General features: G+C 44.5%; 1 protein-coding gene across 1 annotated transcript in view; it reads left to right on the top strand.

Moving 5' to 3' along the window:
- The window catches only part of INTS3 (integrator complex subunit 3), a 383,756-nt gene that overhangs the window by 140,971 nt on the left and 218,330 nt on the right, over positions 1-24,455 (top strand). Inside the window, exons 7-8 of the mRNA XM_069218194.1 lie at positions 14,505-14,649; positions 16,940-17,069. Coding sequence (XP_069074295.1) covers positions 14,505-14,649; positions 16,940-17,069 — 275 coding nt within the window. The remainder of the gene's footprint in view (positions 1-14,504; positions 14,650-16,939; positions 17,070-24,455) is intronic.

Here is a 24,455-nt window from a genome sequence, read left to right as displayed (position 1 = left end):
GTCGATGGTCCCTGTCGTATGCATCGCTGGAGCAGATTTTCAAAGTTGGAGACAGGCTGGTAGGGCTGGGGCCAAAGCAGTTGTCGTCTTCTTCCTTCTCTGCAGGCTTGTAGGTCAGCAGTCCTCCTTCTTTCTTCAGGTTGCAGAAATCTCATTTCCTGGGATCTGGGGAGCCCCTAAATACTGCATTTAGGGGTTTGTTTAGGTCTCGGAGGGCAGTAGCCAATGGCTCCTGTCCTTGAGGGTGGCTACACCCTCTTTGTGCCTCCTCCCTGTGGGGAGGGGGGCACATCCCTAATCCTATTGGGGGAATCCTCCAAACTCAAGATGGGGGATTTCTCAAAGTAGGGGTCACCTCAGCTCAGGACACCTTAGGGGCTATCCTGGCTGGTGGGTGACTCCTCCTTGTTTTTCTCATTATCTCCTCCATCCTTGCCGCCAAAAGTGGGGGCAGTGGCCGGAGGGGCGGGCATCTCCACTAGCTGGGATGCCCTGGGGTGCTGTAACAAAAGGGGTGAGCCTTTGAGGCTCACTGCCAGGTGTTATAGTTCCTGCAGGGGGAGGTGAGAAGCACCTCCACCCAGAACAGGCTTTGTTCCTGGCCACAGAGTGACAAAGGCACTCTCCCCGTGTGGCCAGCAACATGTCTGGTGTGTGGCAGGCTGGCAGGAACTGGTCAGCCTACACTAGAAGTCGGGTATGTACTCAGGGGGCATCTCTAAGATGCCCTCTGGGTGTATTTTACAATAAATGCACACTGGCATCAGTGGGCATTTATTGTGCTGAGAAGTTTGATAGCAAACTTCCCAGTTTTCAGTGTAGCCATTATGGAACTGTGGAGTTTGTGTTTGACAAACTCCCAGACCATATACTCTTATGGCTACCCTGCACTTACAATGTCTAAGGTTTTGCTTAGACACTGTAGGGGCATAGTGCTCATGCACATATGCCTTCACCTGTGGTATAGTGCACCCTGCTTTAGGGCTGTAAGGCCTGCTAGAGGGGTGACTTACCTATGCCACAGGCAGTGTGAGGTGGACATGGCACTCTGAGGGGAGTGCCATGTCGACTGTCATTTTCTCCCCACCAGCACTCACAAGCTGAGAGGCAGTGTGCATGTGCTGAGTGAGGGGTCCCCAGGGTGGCATAAGACATGCTGCAGCCCTTAGAGACCTTCCCTGGCATCGGGGCCCTTGGTACCAGGGGTACCATTTACAAGGGACTTATCTGGGTGCCAGGGCTGTGCCAATTGTGCGAACAAAGGTACAGTTTAAGGAAAGAACACTGGTGCTGGGGCCTGGTTAGCAGGGACCCAGCACACTTTCAAATCATAACTTAGCATCAGCAAAGGCAAAAAGTTAGGGGGTAACCATGCCAAGGAGGCATTTCCTTACACTGTCCCAAATAATTATAAGACTCACTTTTATATACTGTAATGCTAAGTGGTATATTTTTAAGGTCACTGTTCTTAAGTTTGAGGACAAGTAGTGTGATTCTTCGAATTACAGACCCACATTTCTGCTGCTTTCAGATATTTTTTTTATCTTTCTTTGAATTTTTGCCATATAAAATGCAAAATAAATATGCTTGTCTGTACAAAGCTTCCTTAATTTGTTTTGTGGTGATCATTGTGGTTCGTCATTGGTAATAAGGTTTTAAGTGTCTTAACTTGTCAGTTTGAGGTACCATGGTGCTGTGAAAGAAAATGTCCCATACTGGTGAGTTTGATGCCCCTATTGCATGCTGGATAACGTTTCTTGGGCTAGTCTTTGTGCAGCCCACAGAACATTCAGCACCATTTGAGTGTATTTTCTCCTAGCAATGTATTTGTATGCTACATCTCTCAGAGTTATACTTAGTCAGGATTCCCAGATCAATCTGTAGGTTTGCTACCTTTCTGAATGTGTGAGAATATGATCAGTGTTCTTCAAGTAGCAGTGTCTGATGGATACTTGTGACCACAGATTCCTCACCTGTAGAATATCTCCAGGCTCTAGATTGGATCTGGAAGGGTTTTCATCATAGTAGATGGCATTGTGCATCCCTGTGTTGACTCTGATCTGCCCCTGAAGTGACACCTGGTGCCACCCAAGTGCACTGAAGTCAATCCACTTATTTTTGAACCTTTGTATGCAGATTAAGAGATAGCTCCTGCTTTTTTCAATTTTTTGACAAGTTTTTTTCTCTAGAATTTTTCTGCAATGCATGCAAGTGAATACACCCGCTTCTAAAAGTACTGGGTTTAGGTTTTGTAGGGACTGTAGCAAACAAATGGCTGTCACAGATTCCCATGAGTTGTCTCTGGTGTGGGTTTGGGTCTGAATCTGTATCCAACTCCACAACTGGTACCACGATCTTTATTGGTTCTTGCCCGGTCAATGCTGGCACTGCTGCTGCCAGAGGAGGACCCCAATCCCATAATTCTATCTGACTCTGGGACAAATCTGTCTTGACGTTGAACAGAGCCATGCTTGAGCGAAGTCCCTGTGCACCCGACTAACATAGGGTCTGATTCTGATATGACAGTGCCTTTGCCTAGGAACCGCCCTTCAACGCTCCCAACAACTTTTCAGCTTGAACTCTGTACAGAGCCAGCTACCTTTTAAATGATGATGGCATTCGTGGGAATTATTTTTCCCACCATATGATGACACTTTTTATATGGAACTACAAGAGACTAGTGGGCTGGACACTTTCCCTGGCATGGGACGGATAGTGGTACCCTCTGAATACGGCACTTACCCACACAATAGATCACAAGTTCAGAAAGTAAATGGTGTGTTTAATACTACTTCTCCGACCTGGGCTATGTGGACTGGTACCCAGACCTTGTTTCACGTGTCACATGTTAACACGTTATGCTGAACAGGTCCTGTGCTCCCCTACATGCGAGTAATGATACATTTAGTCCAATATGTTGAAATTCATTGAGTGTCTCTCTCAGTATTTTCAGAGTTGCATTCAACTTTTAAAAGAAGCAGGCATATCGATTTATTACAACGTGGTCATTCATATTAAATGGATTTTGATGTTGCAGCGTTCACGATGGCCTTTTAACTTGCTAACTTTTTCTTTTTACTAAAATTTGCCTTTAGACGTCTCGGTCTCATAATGTTGTTTAGGTTTTATTGTCTAGCGGGGCTTACCGTGTCAGAAGCATACACTAGTTCTTGACATCCTTAGGAGCAGCGCCACGAACAAGGCTTTTAGCTCCAAGTTTGGTTCTAGTGTAGCCGGAGCTTGAAAGTCCATTGTAAGCCGATGCGCACACAATTGTAAGTTCCCCTGTGACGGTGCAGGCTCTGGTGGCGCTGTTGCTCCAGCTTGAGAGGTTCATGCGATTCTTGCTCCATCAGTTGTCGAACCATCTACTCATTTTCAAGGAGATAAAAGGTTCTTGGAAATCGTCTGCATTTGTCATACTACGCGACATGCATTTTGGTTGAGTGGTAATTCAGTGAGCTGTTGTTCCGTAAAATATATTGTGGAAAAGCTGTGTGTTTTGGAGGAAGTGTGGAGTTGAGAGGATTGCAGTTTGTTGTGGGGTCCGTTTGCATCTTGTTGCTCGTGTCATGGTGAGCGGTGTAGGCAGCACGGTATCTTGTAGGGTGTAACTGGAATGGAAAGTATTTTCTGTGTTTTTTGGGAGGTAAACAAACCCATTGAAAACAGTTCCTGCCTTAAAATTAGTGTTTTATCATTTAATTCCTAATCCGTCAGCCAATGCCGAGAAGGCTTTGCATACTTGAGATGCTGATTATTTGGGTGTGTTTTTTCTCACTAGTACAGAACCATTCACTACCTGCTAAATTATTTCAGCGCGCAATCTTGCCAAAGTTGGATATTTGTTTGTGGTATATTAAGTTACCAAAAGGCATCGAACGGCTGCTTCTCACATACCCTCGACGGCTTGCTCTGCAAGATGAGAGGTGTCTCTTGACACTGGGTGCTCACTATCTCCCCACACTTGCAAAGCAGCCACATGGGAGTTGGGATACCAAGTTTCGCAAGCGCTCCGGTGTGTCTTTGGGTGGCTGCAAGGATCCGGGGAGTCAAGCGTTTCACAAGACCCATTCATACGAATGCTTGTTCCCCACTGCCTTCACCGACCATCCTCCATCCAGTCCCAATCCGTCTCCGAATGGGCATCTTCGACGATCGTGTTGCTTGAAGCGGGCGTATGATCATGCTTGAGGCCTTACTCGTCCAGGTTACCCCCGGGTGTCAGTTGCCCATGCCCTGCGGGGGGGGGGGGGGGGGGCAGCGTTGTGCTGCTCGGGGTATGCTAGCGACCTGATGACACCTTATCACCAAAAAGCGCACCTTCAGTCGTGGTGCACAGTTACCCATGTTAAGCGTTTCAGATGCCTTCCGAGTTCTGGGGAATTGTATTGGCCCGTTCATGTGGAGTATGTGCCCCCTCCATAGAGCTTTCATACCTGTGTGCCCCTTTGAGCTTCCAGGAGGGCCCGTGTTGTGCCTGCTAGGGTCCGAGGCCGGGTTTAGTTACTCGCCTTATTGAACCGGTGGTGCTGGAGTAGCGTTGAAATAATGTTCTCCGGGTGCCAAGAGGCCTCATAGGCTTCCTGTGAAACTAGTGACCTGTCTGAACATAACAAGTGAGAGTGGGTGCGTTCGATTCATGGAATTAGCATTAGCCTCGTTTGCGGCCGGCTGGGCTTAGCCCTTCCCTACTCGTTGCATGCGGGTATGCTGGGGTAAAGGCGGCCCCTCGTGCTGATCGGCCAGCTTGTGGCTGTTCTCCGCGCGGTGCGTGAACCCTGGCCTTGTCTGCTTTGAACTCCAGTGAAACTGTGCGCCTGGCTGATGGCCCTGCCGGACACACAGCGCCATCTAGTGAGCTGCCTGCGCATTCATCTGTGCAGCCGTGCCTGGGGTGGGACCTCTGCCGCTGTTGATGCAGGGGAGGATTCAGAATCTGCGCCGTCCAGTGATACTCGTAGGATTGATCCGAGCTACAGTTTTCGGACTCCAGTGCATATTTGGTGTTCGGATGGGCTTGGGCCTATGTTTAGGGTAGGTCTTAAGAGATGCTTTTCCTTCTGGGACGGCACGTGGTGGTCTTCCCTGTGAAAGGGTTTCGTGATTCTGTAGGAGGGTGTTTCCCATGTGGTAGGTCACTGTCCAACCGACAGGAGGAGCTCTTGATCCTCAGTGTACGACGGGATGTGCTAAATCAGGGGGATGCCTCATTGGTAATACAGGACAAGGTGTTCTCTCTGTGGCAGCGAGTCTTGTTTTCCTGTAGAAGGGCCCATTGAGCCTATTTGTAAGAAGTTTCATCGTCCCGTAAGGAGGCGCCTGTGGACACTTGGTCTAATACCGACCCCATCCAGTTGCTTCTTCCTGTGTGATCGGCCCGTGGGAGGCGCCGGTGGTCCCTGTGTTCCTACAGGGTGGGGTTTGCTCATGATGATTTGTTGAAGGGTGCGGCGCTCTCCGTGCAGTTGTTGTGTCCTGGGCCTCCTCTAGGGAGACTTGATGTTCTCTAAAATCAGAGGCTGCACAGGAATAAAGTGGAGGAGAACGGTCTAAAGGGATTATGAAATTTGGGAACAGAAATAGATTCGGCTAGACTGTGGTACCCCCCAGAGCTGAGGATATTTAGTGAGGCCCCGTACAATGTTCTTCTCTGGCCGGCTGTGGATCTTTGGGTTAGTTCAGGCACATTGGGATGAACCTGTGCTCGTTGGGCCTCCCGAATTGTGGAGCGCCCCGTAGTGTCCAGCTGGACTCATTCTAGTCTTTCTGCCAGCCACTCTGCTGAGGGCTGGTCTTACATATGTAACACACACCCACCCAACACAGGCGCCACCAGTCAGGTGACCCTGCCAATAAAATGGGCCAGGCGCACGTGCCTGAGGCCAGTTCAGTACCACCCTACCACCGTGTATGCGTCACATCATTAACCAGCATGAGGGCCTAGGGCCCCACACCACACGCCCCATCCACCTCCGCTGAGGCCTCAACATGATCAAACCCTCTTATAAGAAACGTTGTTAGGAATCATCAGTTAGAAGTTCCACAATCTGTTCTTTAACTAGGAGTTTTATTTAAAGGAAATCAGCACCCATATTCGAACAACACAAAAATTCAATTCCTTCGTCCTAATGCTATTCCACCGCTGTCGCTGGCCGCGCACAGTGGCTTATCTAAAGCAGGGTATCTCAGTGGGAATAGTTTTGCGTCGCTCCCTGGCCTAAACATGTCACTGAACGGTATCCTGCCGCCAGCAAAGATCACCGCCCTGCAGCACCCAGAGAGCTCTCGCTTCACATGTAAGGGGTCGACACGGATCCACCCACCCTCCCTGTGGAGCTGCTGAAGTAGGACTGACCACCCAGACCCTCGAGGGCTTCCTTCCTGCATCCGCAGAGATGCGCCGGCCTCCGCCATGCTCCGGCTCCTGACGCCCGGCCGTCTCCTCGCGGGTGAAGCGAAGGGAGCAGCGCGTGGCGCACGGAAACGGGCCACGTCACAGCGGGCACCTAGAATAAACATCTAGCACTAGAGCAGTTTTCTGTGTAAGCTCAGCTTTGGTTTACAAGGAGCGTGTGTTTCATTTTCCTCTTAACTAGTGCAGTGATTAACACGGCTTTTTTGTGCTGTGAATAGTGCAGTCAGTTAGGACTGTCAGGTGCCTGGAGTCACTGCTGATTGTCCGCAGAGTCCTCGTGCATGTTCAGAGTCCGGTGTAAGTAGCCGTATAATCCTGAAGATTTCGTGGAGTTGCCTGTGGCCCTGCATTTATATCAGGGGAGAAGAAAAGCTAGGAATAAGAATACAACCCTCTCCCCCACTCCCTTGCCGCCCCAAGACAAGAAAAACATATTTTTCTTTTTCTCTGCCACTACCTGATCCACCTCCTCTGCACAGTGTGCGTTTTATCCATGGAATTTTAATACAATACTGGCAGGATGTCTCCTTTAGTTCACACTTGTCGATCTCATGTTTTGATCTGTCGGGAACCGGTTTAAATAACAGGAAGGCCAGCTCACTCATTCGTCCTTCACAGGTTCGTAAAATAGGTGTTGTGAAATTGGGCAGTGATAGCAGCTTTTATTTACATTCCTTACAAATGGCATTATTACTGTATGAAGTAGCACATAATATGCACATTTTATATTGCGTTTACACAGCACTTCATGTTGTGCTGGCGAATGAAGCTCGTATTATAGTATTGTATTTTTAAAGATTGCAAGATAATTTAAGGGTGAGGGGTGCGTGAATGCGTTTGCGGAAGACTGATGTCCAAAAAGTTACGACTGTGACCAAGAAAAATAATAACATTCCTGCATTTTCCTGCTCATTGGTACTTGTTCTTTGGGCGGTAGCTTCCTGAATGCTTAGTCATAAGCCATTTTTCAGCCACTGTAATTTATCATCATAGAAACGGTGCTCCCATTTCCAGCGTGATGTCCTCTTCTGATATTTTGGGAGGCTTATTGCTAATGTTAAGTAAAGCTGTAAACTGTTCTATTTTCAGTTGGAACAGTGATCAGGTTTCAGCCGCTACACCTGAATTTGCTGGTAGAAACTGTAGGGTTTAGGGAACGGTTTTAAGATTCCATAGGTGTAGAAGCAGATGGGGACAGTGTAGGCACTTAAGATATTTGATATTCGTTTCCATGAAGCGATCAGTCGAGCCAGAGTTTTTAATTATATATTACAAATTTGTCAGACCAAGATCATCTGGACTTTTATGTGCAGAATTTGATGCAGAAAGTTCTGCTCTACGGTCCATTTTTGTATTTTGACAGCATCTGGCTACTTGCATTCAGAATACTTTATTAACAGATCATTTAACATGATCAAGTTTCTTTTGAAGGCCAACTGTGTTTTATGTGGTTTTTAATTGTTTTCCGCCATTGTACATTAGCCTTTAAAGTTCTCTTTCTGTCTCTTAGTGACATTAAAATCTGATGAGCAAAAACTAGAATCGACTGCTTATCTGAAGCTTTTGCAAAATAACCTATCCTGATCATGTCTACCAAAGATATTTCGAATCTAAACTACAGATTTCTGGCCCACGGATGATGACCGATATTCCTGCAACTGAGCAGATCTTGTAGAAAATGATTCCGTTAAAATGCTTTTGCCTAACCAGCTGTATGGAAGAAATTCCTTTTTGAATGGGAAAATGTTATTTCCTAATGTACAACTTTTTTGTAGTAGAACTTATAGCCCACTTACAAAAAGTAAAAAATAGATCTTTGTATGCGTCTGTACGAGTCACCGAAATCTGGGTGGAGGAAGTCAAAACATCGTCTATTTAAGTTTTTTGTTTTTTTTAAAGTGTGACTAAAATGAAATCTGAATAAGCAAAATACATAATTTGCATTTCACTTCTTCTGACCCTACAGGTTTTATAACTAGCACTTGTAACCTTTCAAACTCCACACTGTTAGTGGGAACATGGTTTTTGCAACTAAAGTAAGGACTCTTCTTAATCGCCTGAAAACTTACTTTGAAAATATGATCCTCACTTTCGGATTTCTGGTGGGTAAAAGCAGTTTACCACTGCTCCTTCTAATACATTGTGAGATGTGTGTGTTGGTTCAACCACTGCCTCTCCCAAGGCTTCAAACTGAGAGAAGTTCTTTAATGCAGATGCATATCCTCACTCTCGGCTTAGCTGTTGTCTTGCTTGGGTCAGCAGGGCCGCCTGTTCTGTTGGTTGTAGGGAGCGATGTGACAGTATTCAGGGGGAGTTTGTATGTTCACTGCAGCATTCTGTTTCTGGCAAAGAGTAGCCAGTACTAGGCTGTGATCACGCAGTTGTGGCTCACTTAGAAAAGCAGTCCAGAAGTTGGTTCCAGGTGCCGTATAGTAAGTTCGGAGTAAAGACGTGTTTCTACCAAAATAATCTTTAATATATGCATCTTTCATGTATAGCTGGATGAAAAAAAGTTAAAATCACGAACAAAGGTGGGAAACGCATGCGCCTAGCACTTGTCATGGCTCCAAAGAGATTTTGTGTAGGAAAATGAAGCCCATTGCCTATACTTTGAATGAAGCTATGCTTATCTCTTTTTGGGAACTTTATCAACACTGATTAAAACATTTTGTTCCATCATTTTCGTGCTGAATTTAGTAATGTATGGCCTAGGTGCCCAAAATAGGTATGGACTAGCTTCACGCCCGATGATAGCTTCCTAGTTCTTGTGAGGGCCTACTTGCTGGTGTATTTTGGGATTGTGGGATGGGGTGTTGCAGTCAGATTTTTCTAGACCTTTTTCATATGCTTGGTTCAGGAATCTTGCAGTTGGGATCACTGACGGGTTTCTGAGGTCCTATATCTCAAGATTTATTAGCCAGGATATGCAGTTCCTTTGACCAGGAGATGCCTACTGGCCTGTGACTCACTTTTGGGTCGGGCTTAGTGGCTCATGTCCACATCTGTCTGATTGTGTATTCGGGTATTCATATCTGACACTTGACATCATGCTTGACAGAGGTCAGAAGGTGGAAAGGGGTCCAGGTGGCATCGCTTCAATCAAAAGGGGTAAGGTTTCGGGTGACTCCAAAAATGCAGAGTAGGTGTGCAGTGGTACAGGGAAGATAGTGGACAGCCAAGGCGCATCTCCATCCTAGATGATTCTCATTTGGGTACCCTCTAAAGTCAGCTAGCCGGTTGATGTCCTCCTCCTGCTTAGGCCCTCTGATTTGTGTTCCTGGCAGATATACATTCGCTTAGGATCCAGTGCGGCACTTGTCTTCAGGCTATGTTCAAGCTGTAGGGGCTGGCAGTTCCAACAACCAGGAAGCACTCTTCAGGACTATGCAGTTTCTTCAGGATGTTGCTCTTCAAACTATTAGCTATATGGGGTCCTACTCGAACAGATTGGGGCAGCTCTTCAAGGTTTATACTCCCGATCATTGAGCTTTTCTGTTTCAGGCCGTGTGGTAACCAATCGTATGTGGACTGAAGTTTGTTTTGCTTCACTGCCTTCCATGGAAATCAGCCAACCTTTCTTTCGTTTGCAGGATATAAACTCTCACTCCTGGATGGACTTTTCAAAATCGGCTCTTGTGTGGTCACATTGGTTGTCTACTCCAGGCGAAGTTTGGGGCAGCAGGATTTATATATATATATATTTTCATAATTATCACACGCTCTGAGTTAAAGGGATCTATATGAATTTTCAGCAAGATTTTCTGTAGTTCAGTAGAATTCACCTCCTGGGTTTATTTAAAGAGGTTATCCACGACTACGACCAGCCATTCCATCACCCCTGTTGCTAACAGAGATTTCTCCCTTGAGAGCAAGGCGTCGGACACTTTAGGCACCCCTAGCCATCAGGGCCTAATGCCCAAACGGCGCATTTGCGGCGTTGTCATCTGGTGAATCCACACAGTACAAAACGAACAGAGGGAAACTTTTAGGGGAAAAGTGAGAAACGTCACAGGTAGTTTGACTACAGCACACGTCTCAGTGTTACCCATGTGCTTCTTGGCCGCCACTCTAAGGAAAGCACTAAACGATAGAGTAATGATTTATAGTCCGTCTGGCGATAATGTATGGCATCAGGTCATGGCGGGAGTGGTGGCGCTGCGGCCACAGAGAAGGGCAGCACTTACCCGGTCCCTGCAGACGCCGAGCGACCGATGGTCTCCTCACTCGGCGCAGATGAACCTTTGCCCTGACTGTCCCCACACACGCTGTGTGAACATGCTGGAGTTTCCTTCATCCGGAAAGTAAGTGTTACACGCCTGCAGGGGAAGACCGATCGAATGTGCAAAGCTGCAGCACCTGAAAACAAGAAAACATCCATGTGATGTAAGCTCAGTCCTGAAGTTGACTTTGTGTTTACTTCTCCCACCATCCAAAATGGCTCCCACTCAGCTTGGATTCAAACACATTTCTGTTCCACATATTATTGTTTAAGACTTGTTATCAACCTTTTGCAAGTATAGCCCTGTTCTTCGTCGTCAGGCATGCACGCCTCTGGTCCTTCCCCTCCGGCTTCCAGATACTTAATCAAATCTTTCAGTAGAAATGCTGGAGGATGCGAGGGGCGGGGACAGTCACTAGTTGGATTAGGTACGCTTATTGCTAACAAGAGATGTCGCCTGCGCCTGGTACTCGGCTAACCCACCCACACAATGCCATGTTGCAGGGAGATGTACTGGTGGGCGAGATTTGGAAGCACCAGTTTACGGTAAAAGGTGGTGTAAGGAAGTAATTTCTGTATGTCTCCAAGGCTACCTAGAAGATACTTGGCTCTTCAGACTTCCTGAGGTACCCTATCTGACAAGGGCCCCCGTTATCATGGCTAAGTTCTTCTCTAGTTTTAGGTTTAAATGCTTTGATCTACTATAAACTCTGTCATGCCTCTCTGTTAAGCATGGTGTAAACATAATCCTCGCCTCTGGTCCTGACATAGAATCTACACCCCTTTCAATTGTAATGTGGAGATAGCTCTTATCATGCAGTTGTTTTTGGTGTTTGTACCCACTAAAATATCTCCACCTGTGTGAGAGGAATCCCAGGGCAATTTTACATTTTAAAATGTTGATGATAACAGCCATTGTTTTCTGTCTAAGGAGGTGCAGCTACAGCAGTCCGAGTCTGCAAACAACTGCCTTGGTTATTGTTTGCTCCGGGTGGAGGTGGTGGGGCGCGGTAGGATATGTTGTAGATTGGTGAGTGAATACATTGGAGGTTCATTAATAAATTGATGTATGTGGCTGAATATTTTGGTGGCTGGGCGGTTGAATGAATGTGTTCATAGGTTGGTGAATGCATTGGGTCGATAGACAGGTAGGAGATGTATGGGTGAATGTGTTTAGGTGACGAACTGTATGGTTGGGTGAATTCACCAGTAGATGGTGAATGTGTGGTTTTAGGTGTATGAATGAGTGGCTGTGTGGATGGTGGTTGAACAGGTAGATAATTCTGGATTGTAGCTTTGTAGGTACCCAAATAAAAGATTGGGTGGCTGTGTGACTCAGTGGTGGATGAACGAGGGTAATTTGAAGGAATAACTAGGTAGGAGGATGTATGGATTGCTTGGTGGATGGAGGAGTAGATGGTGTGAGTGGGTAGGTGGATAAATAGATGAGGCTGGGAAATGGGTCAGATGGTGGTGAGTAAGTGAAGAATTGGTCACTATACTTCGTTGGGAGTTTTCTAAGCGGTGAATTTATGTGAATGGTGATTGCGTAAATAAGTGGATGACCCAGTGACTAGGTTGGTTGAGTAAGAAAGTGGATAAAACTGTTGGCAAGTGGTGGAGATAGTGATTATGTGAATAGATAGATGGCTCTTTGAGAAGGTTGATACGTAGGTTGATTGATAGATGGGTGAATGGATGGATGTTTTAGCAAATTCACTGGCTCACATACCACCAGTGGCTAGATTGTTGCTACACGCCTAGACCATCTGTCAGGACCTAACGCACCACACCCAAGTCTTCACAGCCTCGGCGTACAGTCACTGGACCTGCAACACCTCCACAGGGCCTTTCCGTGCTCCAGGCGGGTAGTGCGCTGTGATGCTCCAGTGAGTGTTCAGCGCCGTACAAGTGCTAGATATTGTAAAATAATGTAGCATTGAGATCTGTGTTGAATAACACAAAGCCATTAACAGCCATGTTTACGTACCACCATTTGAAAATTCATATTTTTGGGATGGAAACAAATGTTCCCTTATATTTCAGTGTGCTTTGTGTGCACACATTCCTTTGAAATGAGCAGTATATTATTAGAATTGTGTGGATTTCTGTATCTTTTGTAGTTGTTATTTTTAAAAGGTCCTGCACTGTGGGTATTGTAATTTGACCTTCGTTTTTGTAATTTCTTCAGTGAGATTAGATTGACTGAGCGAATATCTGCAATACACCCCTGGTTGTGGCACGGCCACTTTCAGAGTCGAGGCATTTAATCTATTCAGCACTTGTTCACCTTGTTGGTCTTGAGTGTGCTTCAGGGGTAGGGCCAGTGTTGGCATATCATTGCCCCTCGATTATAAAGATATTTCAGGGGCTCGCCACTTTGTAGTGGCTTACTTAATACTGGCTCTGATTTTTGTCTGAAATCTTATTGGAATAGAGTAGTATACAAAACTGCAAGCGTCACAGCTCTCTGAATTTCTACAATGCACTTTTGCCGAAAAGGTTTCCTGGGAGATGGTGAAGCGTTTCAGGCATCCGAAGAAATCCCTGTAGAACCCCTCACAACCAGTGCCGAGGTGTGCAGTTGTCAAGTATGGTGAAATATATAAAAATAAAACAAAAGTAAAAAAAAACGAAGGTTACAGGGACATTATAGTTAAGTTGGCGTCTTACCAGCACAGAACCATAGACATTTAGCAGTTATAGTTATACTACTTAAGTTAAGAAACTAGAAGTCATGGCCTAAAGTTACTTTACAGCATGAGTTATGATATATCTATAACTGCTGAATTTCCGTGGTTTTGCTTGGGTAACGTCCCTCTAACTTTTTGTTTTTTCCAGTGAATTTGAATGTTTTTTATTTAAAGTAATATGTAAGTACCATATGTTAATACAGCCACTGCCACCGATGTGCACCCACAGCCTTAGGCTGTTCATGGCTGGGGTTGCCTTAGGGCCTGGCATGCATTTATTCTAGCCATATAAATCAGTGGAGAGTACATTAGTTTAATAACTTATGTTTATGGTAAGTAACCTTTAGTTTTGCTCTGCCAATCGATCTCTTTACTTATTAATTTATTTTGGCAAAAGCTTGCAAATGCCTTTATGGGAAGCTGCCACGTTCCCTAGTGATGGCACGCTCAGTCGCTACCTTCTGGGGCGGCATGAAATACAAATCTGATGAGAAGTAATTGCAGCAGAATGAGATGCTTTGGGCTAGCGGTTTCTGAAGAAACCTTTTGTATTGTGTACGGAATTGACTCTGTAAATGAAATCCCTGAAAAATTCTAATTGGTTCATTCTTAGTTTCAAATCAGCTATTGGTGTTCATTGTCAGATTTTCAGGGAATGGGTGTGAGTTTATTTGTTGAGTTGATTACTACAGTGTTTTGTGTGAGAGGAGAGTTTGTTGACACCTATCGGTGGGAATGTTTTTCAACTAATAACTTTTTATATAATAATGCTTGTTAATGAAGTTATTTTGTTGCATAGCACTATATCATATACTTTTCTCAGTTCAGTGGGACTCACTTTGACGAATTCCGATGTATGCAGGCCCTAGTCAGTCATTCAGAGATTTTAACTTGTAGCTTATGGGCTGCGCAGAGATCCCTGCAGTGCAAGTCTTACCTTGCAAAGCCACCATGCTGATGTAAATGTCGAATCAGTGGTGGAGATGAAATAGTGCATCACTAATGGCTCATGATGTTAGCTTAGGTGTATCATAAATGGTCTTTCAAAGCAACTTTATCGCACATAGGTTGCGAGAATGGTCACTGGAGATTAAGATTGTTGATAGTGGACTGTGGTGAGAAATCACCTGGTGAAACATGATGCTGGTGTTTGATTCCTGTGCTTTCATTGAAGGGAGTGGGTCATGAAGAGCAGTATTCTGATTGCCATGTCGGTCTACACCTATCTGCGACTAATTGTGGATCATCATGGAACCCAGCAGTTGTCGGCCCTGCGACAGAAAGAAGTTGATTTCTGCATGATGCTGCTACGAGAGCGGGTAAGAACCAGATTACGACACAGAGCACAATGGGACAGTGGCACTTCTGATCCCCCTTCAAGCAAGTTCTTAAATATTGGTCCGGGAGGATCAGAATCTTGCCCGATTTTAAGGATAACAGCTTAAATGTATTTAAACAAAATGAGTCTACATGAATCTTACTTGCTTAGCGAACAAATATCCTGAAACCCTGGAGTTGATCCGTGCCTCCTGGGCCTATTATGCTGGACATTTCTGGCTTTAAAGAATCAGGGTCACATTTCCCATCCAGGTTAAACACAATGCTGGGGCACCACCTCCGATGTCCTTTTTTTTTTTTTTTTTTTTGTAGGAGTGGGTAAAAAATGTTTTTTTTCTTAGCTAAATTTAATTGTTGATTTAAGAAGCACGTTGGGCATTTAAAATGGAAAATGTTCCCACTTATGTGAGTATCTCCTTTAGACAAATATTTATAATATTTTTTTTGTGTACATGTTTTTATTTTGATTGGTCATAATAAGGCATTACAGATTGTGTTGGTAAAAAAAAAAAAAAAAAAAAAATTACAACTGTATCCAGTCCCATTTACACAACAAAAATATTCCTTCTTAATTTGAAATTTTTCCTGCGATCCAGCACAAGGACAGCCATAGTCAGCTGTTTATGACGTAAAAGAAAATGACCAAGCCGGAGGAGTAGGATTACAAATAAGTACCTTAAATTTGCTCATATGCCGTCTGTGTCCCATTCTATGGAAGGCTGCCCCCGCCAGTCTCTATTGAAAGTATGGAACTTTCATGGCACCAGAGACGCGCTCATGCAGTAGAGTGACGCAGGGTAAGGAGCTAAGGGCTACGGTAAAGGTGATCTGTGACTAGTGCCTGAGCATGTTACTTTACCAGGCAACAGCTAGAACTGTAGAAAGGCTCTAAGTGATAAGTATAAGGGATGAGAATAGTTTCTGAAAGATTGAAGGGGCCTGACCGCATCATGGGTTTCAGAATAGCGGGCCCAACTCCAGGCAGTGGTGCCATTGATAGAGTGCAACAAAGTGCTCACAGATGAGAATGCCCATAGTCAAGGCAGAACACAGCCTTTTTGAGGCAGGATTCATTGTCTCCTGTGTAAACTTGATCTTAGACTGCTTTCTTGCCTGGAATATTGACATAACAGCCTGTGGTCCACCGAAGCATGAACATTATTATGGTTAGTGTAATTAGAAAACTAAACCTTAGTTTGACCAAACGTGTAATGTGCGATTTACTCAGAAGGACAAACTCTGACGTGTGCAGGCAAAATAAGAGTACTAGTCAGATACATTAAGTAATCACTGTTGTCTGATAGAAAGACAGCAGTGGGCAGAGCGGTGAGTCCTCGGATTATGACTGCCTGCTGCTGCACCACATATGAAGCACATGCTTGCCAGAGCAACCAGTCAGCACTATGTTTCTGCAAACTCCCACAAAATGTTACCTTTGAAGTCTTGTGAACGTATTTTACGCACCCCCCAATGGTAAGGCCAATGGAGAATGGCTTGGAACTGGACTGGGGTTCCCGCACCTCTAAGTCTCATCTTCCAAACTAGGCCTCTTCCAACCCACGCATGCGGAATTCTAATGCCCCTGCTGGTCATAAACGGATCCACTTTATTAAACAACCCCGTCTCATCTGCCATCTTTGGATTTAGGTCTAGCGAAGAGGCCAGTGATTTAGTGAGCACACATCCCAGACTTCTTATCTACAAAGATGCGCAGTGCACTACTTTGAAGGAAAGGGCAGGTTTGGTGGAATGTGGTATGGTTTTTGTGCCTCAGCTGTATGCTGTACCCCACCGCTCATTAGTTAACATTTTACATTCTTGGATGTTCCCCAAGCCCCCTTTCACAGTCCAATGCTGTCTCCAGTTGTGGGGTGTGCAGCACACTGTGTACGCAGCTTGCTTGGCCTGCCCTAATCCACTTGTCACAAGGATGCAGAAACTTGACTTCAAATAGGAATCCCTGCTGTCCTTCACACACAGTGCTTTGGACTCGTCGCTCTGTTGATAAATGTGCTCTTCTAATTTAGCTTCAAAGCCAGTTCAGGGGTCACATGTGGTTTGCAGCAAGGACAGTTATTCTTGTATGATTGTTTTTCTGTCCTCAAGGATTTGCCTTCTCGACAAGAGGCAGTGTGCTAGCTGGGAGGGGGGTGACCATTGTGTGAAAAGACCATTAATTCGAGAGTATGGCGGATGGAATATTCCATCTCTGTGTGCTCCCCGGGAGCAGGTAAATAGTCACAACGTTTTTTCTTTGTTCCTTCCCTGAAGTTCATGGACTGCTACATGATCGGCCGGGACCTGGTGCGGCTCCTGCAAAATGTTGCTAGGATACCAGAGTTCGAGCTGCTGTGGAAGGACATCCTCCATAATCCACAGGCTTTGAATCCACAGTTCACAGGTAAACACCAGGCCTGAAAGAAACAAAATATGTCTGTGACTCCCAGGTGACCGGGTGCTAGATGACGGGAGGTGGCAAGGTGGGCATCAGAAGCTCTCTTCTGTGCAGCTTGCACACACGTATCTTTATACACCCGTGGTCAGTTCTTACTTTATACATGGAGGGCACTCAGTGAATATACAATAATTTACCATCTATATGATATTGGGGTGTGCCTAAGACGTAGTCCTGCTGTGGGTATAAGCTGGGTTGGGCGGGGAGTGCTCATTGTTTTTGATTCTCTTGTTGCAAAAAGTGAACAAGGGCTGCACCAGATTTACACAGTGGAAGTAATTGCACCGTGTAATCATAAAACAAGACCAACCCTTAAACCTCTGGACCCTGGGAAAATTGCAATTAATCATGAACAGTGGTTCTCATTGATATCATTCGAGCACAATTTTCAGTGTTCAGCACAAACCACTATATGCAGTTAATGCTTAACAACTAAATAAACATACAGCAAACTCACTTATCATTTTACAATGACGGTCTTTTATCCAGAAACGTTGTCCAACTATCATTGTCGCAACATGGAAACAAAAGTCAGTGCAATGTGTACCCAGTGAATGAAGAGAAACCACATCCAAGAGTAACTAAAAAGGAGTGCATTTGAGGCAAACTTTTCTGTGTTAATATCAAACAACGTTTCATAGTAAACAATAATTCACTGGTATAATGTAGTTGGTTACCCTATGTTGTTGACAGCGTTTCGACCCTCTGAGAGATACGGGGGGTTTCATGTGGACATGCTTGATGCAGGGACATAAAGGCCGGTTTCCTGGATGTGTCAATTTGGACTGACCCGTTAATGGGATGGCTCATGGTAGTGTTCACCAATGGTGATTAGTAAATGAATATACTCACTCAGGAGTGCTAATATGCAACCCCTGGGTGTTGAGTAGGTTATTTCCAAATAGATATCACGATAAGTTGACTCCTGTATCTTGTTCGTCATTTGTTTCAGCATGATGTAGTCTTGCACTGTACTGGTATCTTCTATAGGCTGCAGGTGCTGCCTCTACAGAGGAGCTGGGTTTCCAGTGGCTCCAAGTGACTGGATGTTTTGACAATACATGTTCCAAAATCAAAGCTTCTGTGACTTGGTTTGATCAAAGATCACAAAGAATTCACACTTTCAACCACAATTAGCAAACTTCATCATAACTTTGAATGCATTGTTTGGTGTTTTTTGGGGGGGGAGGGGGGCACAGTTCTCACTGTCCGGAGCAGGCACCAAGGGGTAATTGGATTATCATGATAGTCACATAAATGTCCTGGAGCTCAGTACTTTTAGAAAGGGATCGTACTCCTTCCTTCCTTCACCTATGTATGGAATGATCTTCATCTGTTCTGGTAAGAAAAAACACCACCACCATGTAATTTTATATCAACAGGCAGGGCTGTACAGGATCATGCCCACTTTCTGAAGAAGCAGAACTCCTTTAGCACTGCATTGGAACACAGTCTCACTAAGAGCAGAATACCTCTCAGGGATTGTGAACTTGTCAGTAGATAACACTCAGCAGAAGTGAAAGCATCTCCCTAAAGGGAAATTATTTGGGATTGGACAGTCAGGATCTTGTGCAGATGTGGTCATCGAGTAATAGACTTGGCGCAGCACGATGAAAGAAAAAATGCCAATACTTAGCACCAAGCGTGGATGTGTTTTCGACCTCATGGTGCAAAACCTATGCATTGGTCTTGCCAGTATTTGTTCAGAACTTCTTCAGCTCTCAGTTGTTCTGCCCGTTCCTCTGCGGAGACATTGCAATCTCCTTTCAAAGGACAGTGAACAGGTTCTGCATCACAACTTAGTGACTTCAAACACTTAATTTCTTCTGTTTAATTCCTCCACAGGTTCCCTCTCATCCGTTTTGCTCCCTTGATGTCCCTCTGTTTCGATCAATCCCGTCCATCCAGTTTTTGGTCTCCCGCTTGCCCCGCTTTGCTATTCGGTCTACTCCTTTTTGCTTGCTCTTCTGCTCCCTTGCCCCCTTTGGCTCACTTTTGTCCCCCTTGCACTCTTTTCGCTCTTCAGTTCCGTTGCCTACTTTTGGCTTGCTCGTCGCAACTTATGCCCTTTTGGTTCGTTCACCCCCTTTATAGGTCGAGCGCGCAAGCGCTTTGACCTGTTGAAAGTATTGTGGGCTTTCAACCACGTTCACCTCACACCCAACACTTTGACTCGGTTATGGGCTTGCCTTTGAAAAATCACTAGATATCATTGGTAATTGCTTTACAATTGTCCTGCCTTGAGGCTGTTTTTGTCACGCTTTGCAGATTGCCCCATTACATGGACTGTTGCACGATTGCCGATATACTTAATCGTGGGCAAACTGTTTTTTGTTGTTGTTTTTTTTGCCTCTTCCCCTACGTGCTGCATGGCGTCCATGACGCTTACAGCACAAACAGGCACAACACTGTGAACTTGATTGTGGTATTGAAGCGCTGGTCACATTGTTCACAGTTACCTAATCAGTCATTTCTTGTGGCTCTCGCCTTAAAACACTTGAAATTGGTAAATGCTCTACATAAAACAGAAATCCTTAAGGGAAAAGCAGCTCTCCTGGCACAGCGGGAGAGACGATACTACAATATTCACTGCTCTTCGGAAAACTTGACCCATAATGCTTTGCAAGCATTCTTTTAATCAACATTTTTGCCCTTAGCTTAGCCTGTGGTGGTCCTAGGACAATGGGACCACCACCAAAACGTTCAGCACGATGCACTATTTCTATCTAGGTCATATTTGGGTCCCCACAATAGGCTAGTGAGGACCCCAAAATAATAGCCATCCCACCATTTGATGTCTTTTTAAGCATTCCCATGGCAGGAACTTTTGTTTTCCAGCTGATAATAGTTTGTTTTAAGTGCATTTTTTTGTAATAATATTGCTATAGGCTTCTACCCCTTAAAATATAATGTTCTATGCCCTCTAGGGGATAAATATATGGTTATGTTATTGACATTTTCTTTTTTTCTGTGGTTATGCCCTCTAGGGGTTAACTGTATAGTTACATGACCATGTTTCTTAAACATGCTATTTTCATTGTGGTGTAATCTACAGGCCGTTCTGAGCATTACAGTCATATCAACATATTAAAATATTTATGGCACAGAAACTTGCCCCATAATGCTTTGCAGGGCATTACTTTTACAAAACATGTTTGCTCATAACTCAGCCTGTGGTGGTCTTAGGACAATGAGACCACCTTCAAAAGATTGCCCACAATGTGCTCTTTCGGTCTATATCATCTCTGGGTCCCCACACTGTTAGTGGGGACTCCAAAATAATAACGCCTGCCACCATTCAGTGTTTTTAAGCTGTCACATGTCTAGACCTTTTGTTTTATAGCTAGGAGAAGTTTTGTTTTAAAGGCATTGTTTGTAATATCTTTGCAGTAGGCCTGCTAGCCTTAAAAATGCTCTCTAGGGGCTAAGTATATGGTTAGACTGCATTACTTTCTCTTGTTTTTTTTCATGGAGGTATGCCCTCTAGGGGCTAACAATATAGTTATGACTGTTTTGTACAAATGGTATTTTTGTTATGGTGCCCCCTAGGGGATGTTTGGAGCATTACAGTCTAATGCCAAAGGTTTATTTCTGCAAAAAGTTTAAATGACAATAGTATATGTTTTAATAATCTCTCCGTTTTACAATTATGACCATAATTCAGGCCAATTTAACATCCTTATTTACAACACGGCACCCGGTCCAAACAACTCATAGTTCGGCTACAGACTTACCATGATCTTGTGACTCCTTCTATCATTCTGCCATACTGATTGAACTTACAAACTTGTCGGAACATGGAACTTCCACCATTCATTCAACCTTTCCAATTTAAATGAGCCTTGAAAAAGTCAAGGATGACGAAACACGTGTCGGCTGTTTTCTTACCACTATGGAATTAATCTACAAGCAACCTTATGAGTGTATTCTATTGAATCAGGATATTTGTCTTTCCTGAAATACTACAAAATATTAAATGTTTCACACTATGATCCTGTGATGTGCCGTGGTTCTCTCATAACATCCTTATTACACTACGACTATTTGAACACTCTTCATATGTTTGGGTGACCCTTCTAGTTTATTTCTCCTGTGTGGCTGTCTGGTGTCTATTTTGGGGGAATTGTGTTAGCCAGTTAGCAACTCTGGTGTTGAGGTGGTTAGAGTGGGATTCTATTGGAATTAGCATGGCAGATTTAAATAAGGATGCTAAATAGCAACATTTTCATTTTTTTGCTGCAGATAGAGGAAAAATTTAAGTGCTTTTGTTATGTGCTGGGCCACTGGAATTATACAGCTGGCAAAGATGAAATTATGAGGCAGGGTTAACCAATTTATGCGGCAAGAAAAGTCCAATTATAAATTTGCAATGCTAATATCCCTAAGTCAAGCAAATGCAAGACATATTGCATTGCAAATGCTTGTCCCTTTTGCGTCGTTCATCCCCTTTGCCTCGCTTATCTCTTTTGGCTCGCTCCTCTGCGTATGAACTTTGGCTTTTTCGTCCCTGCCCTCTTGCCCTTACTCCCTTGCCATATTTTTGCTCGTTATTCTGCCCCCTTTGGCTCCGTCTCTGTTTTTCTTGTCTGATTCTTTTCTCTCTCTGTCACCGGCGTATTCTTTTTCGCTTCTCATCCCCTACACTCACCATTTCTTCTCCAGTCCCTCCTTCCATCCCATTCTCTGAAGATTACAGATTTTGCTTATTGAAGAAAATATTTATTTACAGTTGTTGAAATTGTTTTTTAATCTATCATTTTCATTTTAGCACTCCCTTACCTCTAGAGGGACCACAGTACCTGATTGTAAGAAATGGGATGCATAATTTTAATATGTAGGTGCATAAAATTACCTGAAAAGCAATGTCAATCTGGGCATTCCTCTGTCTTTCTGTCAGCATGCTCAACAATCCCAAAGCCCCCACACTCCATCCGAAATGGAACATCCTACCTTTTCTTCCATCTCAGATGCAGCCATATATTCTATGGCAATGGATTGTACCTTGGCCTCTCTGAATACTCCATCTCGAGACCTCCTTGTGTTCCTACTAACGTGGGCTTTGCAAATTTGGACATGTTATTTCAGTGGCTCCTGTTGCAAACAAGAATACATTTTGAGAATCTCTGCTGTGTGCATCCTGCGTGTTATAAAAAGAAAAAAGGGGGCAGAATTAGCCAAATGTAGCAGCCACTCAAGTTCCTCTGCAACTCTTAATATCCGGCTCTTTGGGCCTGTTGAAAAGCTGCCTCTGCAGAGGCACCATCTCCTATAAATACTTGGCTTATCTGTAGAACGGTCTTGTGCTTGGCCTATGCCTCACTTAAGACCGTAAGCAATTTCTGTAAACCCACTTGCTGAGTCTTTTTGTCATTTTCTAGTTTTGTGGCTCCTCGTACCAAGTTTGGGCTTTGCAAGTAGATAGTCAGTATCTTAATTATGTCACTCATGCCTCTCTTCCTTCTCCGAGCAGCCTTCCTGAGCAGTGGGTTTGTACCTTCAGTGTATTTGAAGCTGTTTTTATCACGGGATATAACTTCTCTCATACCTGCCATCAATCATTTGCTTTTCTTTCTAGCAGTAGGCATTTCCCTGTGCGGAAATTGACCCAGAGCTAGGCACGTCCTGGTGGTCTGTTCTTCTCCAGTATGATCCTCCTCTTGTCTGAAACACATCACTCTGCCCTCCTAACTCTCATACAGAGCATTCATTTAATTAGTTTCTATCCCTGACTCGAGCTAGAGACCTTGCTCATTGCTGCCCCCGCCATCCCAGCCCCATCACTACCCAACTGTGGCGCCCCACAGCCTCTGGGGCTTGGCTGCTTTTCTCAATCATGAAGTCTACTTAATCATGTACTCTGGTTTATTTCTCCTATTGTATATATGTTGTGCAGCACATTACATACTCCCACACTGAGGTGAATACCTTATACTGAAGCGCTGCGAAGTGCCCTTTATTTCCCTCAAGGTCTGTTAAGGGTGTTCTCGTTCTGGCTCTGCGTGCTGTGTAAATAACTGTTTTAGTCTTTAGATACCGCATTCATCGGTGCTTGTGCACTTCGCATCTGATAAAAATGAGACTTTGAGATGGAGCGAAGAGATGGAGAGCGCGGCTTTCAGTCTGATCTGGGCTTCTGAGCTTGATGAATGACTTGTCCATCCCAAGATCTGATATGGTTTCCCTGTTTGAGGCCTCAAAGTTATGCGCCGAAAACTGTGCCAGGCAGCTGCAATGCAAGCGCCTCCCGGAGGGAGGAAGGTTTGTGCCCCCCACCCTCATTACACACTCCTCGGCTTTAAAGCGAATGTGTGTGCATCGAAAGGAAAGCTAGACACATTTATCCCGCAGGTAACGTCAGCAGCAGCGAGACATACAGCAACAAGTCTTGTGTAATCTGCAAGGAACAACTCCGCGGGGATGAAGGAAGCCTCTCCGCGATTAGCGCTGGGTAAATTATTCATCCCTTGGGAGGAAATGATGGCCGGGACTCCTTAAACATGTTATAATGAGCTCTGCCAGGGCCTGAGAGTTTCCCCCTCCGAGAAAGCCTGCCTGCCTGCCTGCCGCAGGAGCAGTGGGGCAGCTCGGCTGGGTCGTTTAGGGAGGTCATGGGTGTTAAAAAGAACGACAGATATGGTGATAAAAGATGCATGTTGTGAGCATTTTTTTTTTTTATTCCTTCCTTTCTTTAGTCTTAGAAAATTCAAATCTGTTTATACTCTTACCGGTGTCAACTTTCCAAATATACACTGATATTTTTTGAGTCCTCGTTCAAACATGAAATATTCTGAGATCTGGAATTGAATGAATACGTTTTGGTAAATCTCTGACATGTAGTCATCACTATAATTTCTACTCTTTTCATGGCTGTTTGATAAGTTCTTCACAAATTGCCTTCTGCGTTTTACTTTCGATTTTAAGGACGATTGGACAACCACCTATTTTGTTAGGAACAATGTTTATTTGTAATACTCTTTTGCAGCATTTACAGTGCTTACTTCCCTTTTGTACGGTACCGAAGCGTTTTCATGGGCAGCAAGCTACGCCGTGTAGGGGAGTGTAGTTGGAAGGATGTTGTCTTTGTTTTTGCCTATTTGGGAAGTGTTTTGGTGTGTGTGATGACAATGAAGGTAAGGTTATTGTTTTTTGGGATGCAACGCTTAGGAAGAGGTGCCAGAGGTAGTCAAACAGTTCCTGTTTTTTCAGTAAGCAGGTAAGTTTGAATTTAGGCCAGAGGTGTGACACATCTGAATGCCATCTTGATGGAATCGAAGTAGAAATCTGAAGGCATTTTCTACTGAGGATACTGCAGTAAATGTGGAGATTAGGGAG

The sequence above is a fragment of the Pleurodeles waltl genome, chromosome 12 (assembly GCF_031143425.1).
Source record: "Pleurodeles waltl isolate 20211129_DDA chromosome 12, aPleWal1.hap1.20221129, whole genome shotgun sequence".
Classification (NCBI taxonomy): Eukaryota; Metazoa; Chordata; class Amphibia; order Caudata; family Salamandridae; genus Pleurodeles; species Pleurodeles waltl.
This window is presented reverse-complemented; position numbering and strand designations above follow the sequence as displayed.